This window comes from Choristoneura fumiferana, chromosome 3 (assembly GCF_025370935.1).
Source record: "Choristoneura fumiferana chromosome 3, NRCan_CFum_1, whole genome shotgun sequence".
In the NCBI taxonomy this organism is placed as follows: domain Eukaryota; kingdom Metazoa; phylum Arthropoda; class Insecta; order Lepidoptera; family Tortricidae; genus Choristoneura; species Choristoneura fumiferana.
The window spans coordinates 13,695,804-13,707,611 of record NC_133474.1 but is presented as its reverse complement, the minus strand read 5'-3'; the positions used below and the strand labels follow the sequence as shown (position 1 = coordinate 13,707,611).

General features: G+C 37.3%; 1 protein-coding gene across 2 annotated transcripts in view; it reads left to right on the top strand.

The window, feature by feature from the left end:
* The first annotated feature begins 442 nt into the window (after positions 1 to 442).
* The window catches only part of Lim3 (Lim3 homeobox protein), an 81,073-nt gene continuing 69,707 nt past the window's right edge, over positions 443 to 11,808 (top strand). For both annotated transcript variants that reach the window (XM_074085720.1, XM_074085719.1), the window contains exon 1: positions 443 to 736. In XM_074085720.1, the coding sequence (XP_073941821.1) occupies positions 601 to 736 (136 nt within the window). In that variant the 5' untranslated portion in view covers positions 443 to 600. The remainder of the gene's footprint in view (positions 737 to 11,808) is intronic.

Sequence of the window (11,808 nt, the reverse complement as noted above, 5' to 3'; positions counted from 1 at the left end):
TTGACGAGCAAGTGTGATAAAAAAAAGAATTACATTCATTGGGCGTTTAATTTTTATTTAAATATCAAAAACCCGAGTGCAACGCCCTTTTAAAAAAGTAAACAAGCAAGTGAAAATTCAAAAGTTAGTATTCACAAAACGATAAAATTCGATAACGATTGCTATAATTTTTGAGTTTCTTTCTTCACAACGGTGCCAGATGAGTAGAAACGAAGTGCCCCCGCGAACGGGATAACGTGCTGGAGTAATATTGTAGATGGATGTAAGCACCGGGGGTGTGTCGTACGACTCGAGCAAATTAGTTCGGGGCGGGGGAGCTGCCCCGCCGCCCCGGCCTAGGGGTTTATCAGATTCAGGGGGTAAAAAATTACTTCTCAATGGGAGGTAGGAGGGCGGTGACAAGGCGACTGCGTCGGCGCGTTGTGGCGTGGGCGGCGCTGCCACGTGGGGTCCCGGCGGCGAGCCGTCCGTTGCCGGTCGCTGCCGCTCCGGTCAAAGTCACACGGCGTGTCGACTGTTTTGAAGACCTGTGATCTTGTCAATACGGGATGTTTAATCGAGTGGTTGAGTCAATGTGTGTTGGTCGGACGTAGTGCATTAATGGAAGGAGGATACGGTGACGTAGAGTGCATGGCTCGGGAAGGGCAGATGGACGGTCTGGAGACTATGCATCCGCTGGACCCGCCGCCTCCTGACGTCCTGTTGGCATTGCTGGCGAGGAACAAGGCGCTTGAAGGTGAGAATTCCAATCATTTTCCAGTTATACCTACCTTAAATAAAGTATTATGAGGTTCTTAAATAAACAAAATGATCAGGTATAGAGCCGAACCATTTGGTTTTGGATTTATCCACCTTACTATTTAGTAATTTATTCTTCATTAGTGGCAGTTTCTATGGGCATAATAATATCTTAATGTCAGTTAAAAAAAAATACTGAAAATTCAAACGGCATATAATCGCACTTCCGCGCGTCGAGATTATATAGCCATCGGCTGAGGATGTTTCGAAAATTAGCCTGGAAATCATTGACCGTTGCCTAAGGAGGCGCTGTCCTCAGCGCTGCTCTGCCCCTCCAGACAAATTCACAAGAGAATCGCAGCTCTTGGGTACACGAGGACATTACCTGACATCCCGACCTAAGAAAAATAGCAATTATAGCATTTTTCCTATGGTTCACTTTATCAATATCCAAACTTTACTTCATAACGGCCGTTAGCTGCAGCATTACTGTCCGTAATGTCCATTGTTCTTCTGTCAGTAAGAAAACTGTTGGCTTGTATTACGTTCCGTCGGCAAGTTTAAAGCGCATGCGAATCCTTAAATGTTAGTTACTGAAATCCATGAATGCAGGTGAATTGAGGTGATTAAATCAAGAATCAAAATCAAAACGTTTTCGTTTTAAATAGGCCGTAAAGAGCTCTTTTACATGTCACTTTTTAGGGTTCCGTACCCAATGGGTAAAAACGGGACCCCTATTACTGTAACTCATGAACCGTAATAGCTATACAGTTGAAATTTTCACAGATTATGTATTTCTGTTGCCGCTAGCACAACAAATAAAACTAAAAACAGAATAAAATAAATATTTAAGGGGGGCTCCCTCCCGTACAACTAACGTGATTTTTTTTGCCGTTTTTTGCTCGATATTAATAACGGCAACAGGTGGACGCTTGAAAAATTCATAGAATATTTAGTCGTATTTTTCTTTATTTTTTTTATCCATTGTTCTTATGTTTGTCACGAATAAATGTTTCTTTCTTTCTTTCTTTCTTTCTTCTATATTCACTTTAAAAATAAACAATTAAATAAAAATAAAATAAATATTTATGGGGGGCTCCCATACAACAAACGTGTTATTTGCTAATGTCTAATGTTGTATAGATAATGGTACGGAACCCTTTTTGCGCGAGTCCGACTCGCACTTGACCTATTTTTTATACTACCTGCGTTTTTGGAAAGACCATCATTACCTACCAAGAAGAAGGCGCTGTAAGAAACTTGGCAGAAAAAAATGTATGTATTAATTACAATCTTGATTATGAAAGCTAATATAACAAAGTAAGTAAATGACTTTGGCGACCGGATAGCCGAGTGATTAGAGAACCTGACTATGAAGCTTGACGTCCCGGGTTCGATTCCCGGTCGGGGCAGATATTTATATGAATAATACGACGGTTTGCTCTGGGGTCTTGGACGTTTAATGTTATGTATTTAAGTATTATCTACATAAATCTGTTGCCCAGTTAGTACCCATAGTACAAGCTTTGCTTAGTTTTGGACTAGGTCAATTGGTGTCAATGTCAACTATCAAGTGGATTAAAAATGAAAATTACACAAAAAATGCACAGGGGTCCCTTAGCCATTATTGCTTTGATTACTGAGATTGATCAAAGCCACAAAGTAATCACTGTGTTTTGCATATCATCGTATTTATTCTTAAATTTTCTCATTGAATTAATCACAGCGATCAACTTTAAGGCTCTGTCTGGCTATGTTTGATAAAAAAATGTTTACTTTAATTGCTTATGCAGGTATGCAGAAATAACAATAGAATTACTTTTAATTAAACCGACCATCGTCATCTTATTAGGTACCGTCAATATCAAACGCAAATGAAAACAAAAGAGTTAAAGTAACTGTTGTCCTGTGCTTACCAAAGATAGAAAAAGCAGGGCACTACAGCCAGGGTCATTGAGACCTTTCTGTTCCTTGTACGAGACGTTGTTTAAATAGGTATAATTTTTTTACAAATAAATAATGCCAAGTGCGGGTGCAATTAAGCTGAAGTTAGCGATTAGATAGGTCTGTAGTTGTAATGGCAAGGTCACCAGCGTGGTTGACTTGAACAGTATTGTTTGTTTTGCAATAATAGTTGGGACGCTGGATATATAATTTTTGGACGTTTTTACCCACGATGCAAAATGAGGGGTGTTATAAGTTTGACTAAGATTTGTTTTTTGGAATCTTTTTGTATTTTTTATTTCAATTCCAAATTTTTTGTTACTTACGGTCATCCCGTAAAACCCATCTCGAAAATACAGACTGAAAATATAGATGCATAGAAAAACCAGAAAAATAGGACTAGCGGCTGGGAATCGAACCCAGGTCCTCGGCATTCCGTGCCACGTGCTATACCACTACACCACCACTGGACAGTGATACAGACACGAATTTCTCATATGCACTACATATCTCAGCCTGTTTGTTTTCTTATTTAGTCACTTAAGCAAGTTAAGCAGCGACACTAGCGACATCTATGCTGTAGCCCTCATCGAGAAACTTTCAGCACCCCATTGGAACCAACTGCTCACCCGGACAAGAGATGTCGTTATTAAGCAATCAAATTAAGATTGGTTTTTTTGGAATCTTTTTGTATTTTTTATTTCAATTCCAAATGTTTTGTTACTTTTACGGTCATCCCGTAAAACCCATATCGAAAATACAACAAAACATTTAGCAACGGAAAATTCTTATTTTCTTATTTTTCTGGTTTTTCTATGCATCTATATTTCAGTTTGCATTTTCGATATAAGTTTGACGTCAATGTCTGTCTGTGGCATCATAGCTCTCAAACAGATGGATAGATTTTGATGCAGTTTTACGTGAAAGCGACTATGTTTGATAAAAATTGGCTTTGACATATATGTCAATGACAATGTCGGGGGTTTTTCACTTTTCTAAGTGGGATAGGTTAATACTGATAATAGCATCAACCTTTTACTAGATCTCCGGAGATCATGCATGCTTGAATTAATTAATTGAATATAGCAATCACATCATTTTTTTCTGTCAACGGTGAAGGCATGATGAGGGCCTTGCAAGGCTAAAATGAATAGGTATGCCAGCCAACACTAAGCACACGAAGTGTGCTGCACGTTTTGTAAAGTTATAAAAAAAAACCGCCAAGTCCGAGTCGGACTCGGGCACCAGGGTTCCGTATATATCTCGAAATTCAAACTGACTAGGTCTCTTGTCCAAGATCATAAAGAACAGTTGTAAACAATACGGTCCCCTTATTTTTTTGTTTCGTTCCATCTATGTAAGGGTTAAACATACAAACCTGAAACTCGAAATAATAAAATCGGTCGTAGGAAAAATATTTTAACAAAAATAAAAAAAAACACAAAAAGGGGGCGTAAAAAAATTCACCATCCAGTGGGGTATCATTGTTTAGAATTCATTCGCATTAATTACCTAAATATATAGTTGTAAAATTCTATATTTTTTTTAAGTTTTGGAAAACAGAGGAATGATAAGCCACCAAAAACAACTTCTTTTTACAACATTTTGTTCTGAAGAAACTTCCGATTGACCCACAGACTTGAAATTTGGTTGTATCTGATTATGTACGTATGTTTATTAACAAATACCTACCAATATACATTATATGAATAAGATTTTTCTTTGAAATTCCCTTATTTTTATTTAGAGACGTAAGATTCTGTGCGCGAGTCCGACTTGCTCTTTGTCGATTTTTTGTTAGCTTTTCATAAATATATGTTCATATTGTACGCTACAATTCCTGGGCGATAGTCACGTGCCAGGGTTTTGTAGGAGCACGGCGCCACGCGACGGGGCGGGTATTGGTTGCCCGTGGGCCCGTGGGCAGTGACGCACCATACGGCTTCAAGTAATCAAGTTAAGTGCTCTTCACATTGTAGGAGCGTCGATGAACGCTTTTTGATTTTAACGCAGACAACATAACGATCCGCCACTGTTGTTCGATAACGCTGCACTTAGTAAATTGTACAAATAGGCGTCGCGTGCGATCAAACAATACGTACCTGTTTTTTATATTAATAATGAGTAATTACTTAAGTGGTGTTTTTCATTTTTGTTAAATAGGTCAGTTTCAGAAGTCAGAAAACTAGTTAATACTTACGAGTACGTTTCTGCACACTATGTAGATAGATAGGTATGAAAAAATAGAACCGACTACAAAAAACCATGAAAATAATTATTCTATCGGTCTGAAAAAAAAATTCAAATCGGTTCATAAATGACGGAGTCCTGAGGTAACAAACATAAAACAAAATACAAACGAATTGATAACCTCCTCCTTTTTTTGAAGTCTGTTAAAAATAAGTGAAACAATCTAGTCAAAGTCAAAAAATGTAGGCTTTAACCAGCCAGTTACGAATGTCAAAAATATCTAACTTACATTTACAACGGGGCTAATGGCTGGTAGTTTAAGTCCCTACTTAACCTACCACCAAAAATCTCTGTTGACAAAAGAAAGAACCCATCAAAAAACTCAACGAGGTTGTTTTTTAACAAAACCAGAATTACATACAATGTTATTTAATGGCTTACATAAATGGTCGCTGACCGTTCTCTGGCACCCATAATTTTTACATTCATAAGTGCTTGTTATAGCCTAATTTTTTTTAGCCTAAATTATATATTTTGACTTTGACTTTGATATGTATTCTATGTCGGTGATACATAGATATGCCATAAAATAAATTCTCGTAAATTCTTATTCTGCATTATAATTGAGGATTATTTCGTCAATATATTTCCTATTATTAGGAACCCCATCCAATACCGAATCATTTTAAAGCCTATGATTACTCGGTTAGGGTGCGTTTAGCCGGCGGCTGGGTCCGTTATTATTTTACTAAACTATATTGTATGGAACAATAATAATTGTTGTTGTAACATAATTCATACTCGTATATCAGTCAATAATTGTGGTAGGATTATAGCAGGATAGCGTGGGAATGGTAACATTGATTTATTCTTTTTCAAAATGATCGTTGTATCCATTCGCAAATAGTCGCGAACCGGGATTGTTGAGACATTTGCCAAACTCCATAATTTAACCGCGTAATGCTATTCTGGTTTATTAATGTCAATATTTACCACAAGTATGTATAACCCGGCTAAATTATAGTTAAATAGTGGCGAGTGGCACAACAATCACGGTTCGCGATGGTACCTATTCCGCAACGTAAAAAAAAGTACTTACATACAGTTTACGGGTGATACCTATTTTATCAACATAAAAATAACCCCGTGTAAAATAATAGTTCAACGTAAAAGGCGTGAGAAAAAGTGAAATCAAAACAAAAAATTAACTAAACCGTAAAGAGTGTGGAGACGTCTCCTATTATATTATCACATTAGGACAGGAAGTGGACACGTGTCGGCGCGTGCGGCGCCAATCGCTTCCTTCCGGTATATATTTCACTCGCACGTCTTTCGGTACCTGCGGTATTTTGTAATAAACAAATGTATAAAAAGTATATGTCATACCTTTATATTTGGGTTGTAACGTGCTTTTACCCACGATGGTTAGTAGCCATAATCAAATAACACATAAATAAATGTACCAATAAAAAAAAGCCATTAAAGAGAGAAGACAGAACGGTGACATCGGTTCTGGAAGGAAATAATATTGGAATAAATTCTACTCTTTTTAATAGTCCTGTGTATAACCTAATTTAATTAATCTTTAGAGAAATTGGTACTCTAAAAAATAATAAACCTTTTTTGCTTAACCTGAATCTTGGCATGTACCAGTTTGAAGTCGCTGCCTCAGCAGTCAGCACTAGCCAGGAGGAGTGGACCTATTAGTCGTCTACCTGATGGGCTTCTGTTGCTGCCTCCTGGCTCATACTGAGGCACCGACTTAAAACTGGCACCTAGATTAAGATTAAACAAAAAAGGTTTATTACTTTTTACTTTTAATTTTTTTCAGCGATTATTTTTTTTGTTAAAAAGTTTTTATTTACTTATTCACATATCAGAATATTTTTAATCTTGCATACCTACTACCCACGCATACAGTGGACTAAAAGCGATCTATCAACATTTCCCTTAGCTCAATTGTAAGCTCATTTCATAATATCTATGGTTGGATACCTCCATGACATGACTTGTCGCCCAAAATATTTCAACTGGCTACTAGTTAATTGCTTTCTATAATTACCCCTACGCGCAACTGATAACATATTATTCGAAACAAAGTAACAATTTTGATGTCCGTAGGTATAGTAGGGTCAGAGTCATCATCTGCTCCGCAGGGGGCGACATCTGTCGTTTCTACCCTTGGTTTACCTCAGCCCACCTGATGATACGCACTAAATTGTACGATTATATCTTAGATTAGAACTGTATTAGAAATAAAAGTACTCCTTTTGGGTATTTTATGCTTGTAAATGAAATCTACCCTAGCTTCCTTAGTCCTGACTTTTTTGATAAATAAACAAAATTAAAAATAAATATCACGGGACACTTGACCCCAATTGACCTAGTCCCAGAGTTAGGAAAGCTAGTGTTATTATGTGTATATGCAAAGGATATATATAATTAATTAGCTTTTGACCGCGGCTTCGCTGGCGTTAAATTTGAGGTTCAAAAATTAACCTAAATACGTAATTAATTATAAGTGGTACCAACTTTGAAACCCTGTTTCGCTGATTCAGGGGTGGAATTTTAGAAAACGTTAAAGTACAGTACGACAAAGTACGCGTTTCTTTTGCCCGCGACTTCATACACGATATAGGATTATATCCCGAGAAATTATACAGTTCCCGCGGGGCATGAATTACGTTATAATCTATTTTAATATTCTTAATTGTCGATTAGAGACACATTGTAGCTTTCTATTATTGAAATAATTTTGAAAGCTGCCTCGAAATTGAAACTTATTTTTTTTTAGTTTATATTTAAATTTATATATATAGAAGATAGATACATAGGTACCTAACTACTTAAACACTGTTTAAACACCCAAGACTCGAAAACAAGCATTCGTATTTTTAATACAGGATGTCCCAAAACCATGCCACACAGGGAAAATGCAAAGGGAAAGGATTTTGATCGGTGGCGTAAAATTACGGGTGTTTTTTTACCATATCGCGGGGTCGATTCCCGGTTCATACAGACGATTATTCAAAAATCTTTGAATGCAGTTAAAATTATTTTCTAAATCAAAATGAAGTCTCCTTTTAGTAAAATTACTAAAAGGAGACAGCCGGTGAAATTACTGGCACGTGAGGTATCCCATCTTAGGCCTCTAGGTTGGCAACGCGTCTGCAATACCCCTGGTGTTGCAGATGTTTATGGGCGGTGGTGATCTCTTACCATCAGGAGACCCATTTGCTCGTTTGCCATCCAGACAAATAAAAAAAAAATTGTCTATCTTAAATATTTAAGATACTTTCCCTCCATGTGGCATGGTCTTGGGACACCCTGTATAAATATCTGCTCCATTCGGGGATCGAACCCGGAATCTCAAGCTTTGTAGCCAGGTTCTCTAACCACTGGGCTATCAGGTCAGGTGTCGTCTTTAGAACGGATGTAGTTCTCCAAATTGAGCTGTGAATTTCCATTTTTGTGATTTTGGAAACTTTTGCAATACGTATTTTTAAAGTTGTCAATAAATTTCATTGAAGAATTTGTGCTCTGCATAGAACCTACATCCGACACATCACACACATCCTAGTAAAACCTAGCTCACTCTTGCGCTAGGATTTACTAGGCTACGAATTATTTCCATTAGAAAAGAATTGAAAACGATTGAATTGTTTCTGCCACAGTGGCCTTGGCTTGCTGACTAGTCAAATCGGAAAAAGGCGGAAACTTAAGGCCTGCGTATTTAGTGTTGCATAATGAATCTTGTTTTTTTTTTCTTATAGTACATAGGTACTTTTTTACGTCAGGTGATGGTAATTATCTATTCTAGAACAGTAAAAGATGTTATTACGAATGACCGTTTCTCATAATTATATTTTTGTATTATAGAGATTGTATTATCTAGAAGAAAATAGTACTTAGAATAGAACATTTATAAAAGTCATAAAAAATCGGCCAAGTACGAGTCGGACCCGTACATGCCTTCGACATTTGTTTCGTAAACAGTTCAGTAAAAGTTTTTCTTAAAAAAATTCTAATATAAGTTTTTTATGCTGACGGTACTTTATGGCCCTGGTTATCAAAGTACCTACTCGTCAAGACGAATCAAACGAGTCCAAACTCAATGCAGTTTGGCTGATTGGCGTCTGAAACCATTGCCACTATTTGCCACGCGCCGTGCGGCTCAAAAAAAATGGCTGTCAACGCGGTTTATTCGCGGGAAAATCGGCGGACTTCGTATATTGTGTAATTCAATATAAGAAGCTCGACTAGTGTGAATACATTTTAAACTGAATTATAAACCTTGTAAATAGTGTTATACTTAGTATGATTTTTTTTTGTGTAAAAACAATAGGTAAACATAGTGATTAGTACGGTGCGGATTTGGCGAGCGCTTTATCAAAGTTGGGTTCATTGAGGTTTGTGGTTCATAAATTGCTTCATTTATTTTGCAATACAAAATCGAATAAACCACACAATCAGACAGTCACTGTATTAAGTATCGAAGCTTTTATGAAACATCATTAAAATCGTAAACTTAAAGGTAAACATTCAAACGGCATAGAGCCGTTGCTAGGTGACAAACTTGGCCACCTAGCAACGGCTAACAAAACAATGCCTAGCAACCAAAAAACGCTGAAAAAAACACGTTTTATGTATGACGACCCCCTTTAATTTGTAACTTTATTTTATTTTTAGTATTTGTTGTTATAGCGGCCACAGCATTACATAATCTGTGAAAATTTCAAGTGCCTTACTTTTAAGGCTTAAGAGATAAAGGCCTGTGAAAGACGGACGGACAGACAGACAGACAGGCAGCGGAGTCTCAGTAATAGGGTTTCGTTGGCACCCTTTGGGTACGGAACCCTATAAACGTTTACTTACGAAAAGTGAAGGAAGCCCTGGAAATTATTCAATTCGATCATCATTTGTTTTCAAAGCCATAATTGAAGTCACATTTCGGTTCGCTTAATTTTTCCAGACAAAGGACATGATTTGTCGAAAAGCCATAATTTTCGTGGTTGCTGTTGTATAGAGTTTTTGATTACTCAAATATAAAGGGCTTCTCGGTATAAAGTTCGCAGTGATCAGCTTTAGCCCTTTGTTAGCGTTTTAATCAATCAGAGGAACGCGCCGGGTGCGCGGGTTTAGGGAAGTCAGCGGTAGGCAATAGGCATTCGAGCCGGAAAGTTATTTTGCTTAAATTTTAAAAGAAGTTGATGATTTTTTCTCGCTCATTCTGACGTTAGGATGTCTCGAAAAATTGTATTTTATTACCTGCCAGACTGTTCTAATTTATAATTATGATTTTTGTTTTTGTTTTAATATATATTGTAGCTTAAATGGTTTAGGATTTAAACGTTTTAAAAAAATATCTCCTGAGAGCTGATTTTGTTTACAATTTTAACATAACTTATAGTAATTATGATTTAGCATATCTCCACAATATATATAATGGCTAACTTAACGATGAGTCTATGGTTAATGACTATAACCCATGCATGTTTTCCCCCTAATAAATTCATATGAAAACAACGCAGGCGCAGCGTATGGGTCGGATGGCGGGGGACCAAGGGTAGCGTGGTAAATTATTACGGTAGCTGGTTTTTGACTTCTTTTGTTGCATGAGTTGGTTGTGGGTAAAACTTATGCGGGATTATTTAGTTTTGTTTTTAGATAGGGATCGAGAGATATTGTACCTAAAGATTGTTTGGCTTCGCAGAGTACAGACAGCGTTAATAGCATAGTTCTGGGTCACAAGCAGACACAAATTGAATTGAAAGATAAAAACATTGCCAAATGAACTAGTCATATCATTGGCGTCATTACTTTTAGCAAGAACTTAGTTTTTTTTAACAAGGCTCTGTCCATCAGAAAACAATTTTGCAGTGTCTGGTGGGTTTTGCCGATGTTCGGTAAAAAACTATTAAACGAAATATAAAAGGTAATGGTGAATGAGCAATGACATCGCGAATCCTAGCGACAAGTAAGTATTTTTGAAATTGTATAGTGTAGAACAGTCAACATCAAAAACATTATAAATAATATACGCACTTCCGATTTTCATCTAAGTCGTGTTTGACCCATTATGTTGAGAACATTTGTTGCGTAAATAATACGGAACCTCAAGCCAAAATTATTATAATATCGATCGATTTGTCGTCCCCGAAAAACCCTACATACCAAATTTCATCGAAATTGTTGGAGCCGTTTCCGAGATCCCCGAAATATATATATATTGCTCGTTTAAAGGTATTAGATAGATAGATTAAACATCCAAGACCCGAGAACAAACATTCGTATTATTCACACAAATGTCTGGCCTGGCCGGGAATCGAACACAGGACCTCAAGCTTCGTAGTCAGGTTCTCTAACCACTTGGCCATCCGGTCGTCGTATATAGTTTGATGGATTATAGAAGTACTTACAGTCAAGTCATTCGATAAATTTAATGAACATATTTCACGTAACCATGTGATTAAATTTTCAAGCAGTGCCCTGCTAATGTTATAAACCGTTTAATAAAGACGAACAATCCACCTGAACGGCACGTTAAGGAGGAAATTAAGGAGTCTGCCGACCTCGGATGCTCATTACGGAGCAGTATTAAATGCGGGGTCTTCTGCTAGAATATGTATTTTTACGGGCGCTCCGGGCTGGGCTCGTGAATGTTTGATGGGACAATCTCGGCGCCGGCGGCACCTGCGCTGGCTCTCGGGGGCCTCGGCTAGGACTTTAGGTGAACGAACGATATATGCCAATCTTAAATGGAAAACTTGTACAAATTATGTGTATTTGCGCATTTTCAAGACTCCGAAGCTCAAAAGAAAAAAAAGGGAGTGATCCAATGAGGGTTTCTGGACTCGTAAAATATCGCTAGATGGCGTTATTGAGTTCCGTTTGAGGTGCTGTTTTCCTTGTGATTGGCTCATTTAGTTATTTAAC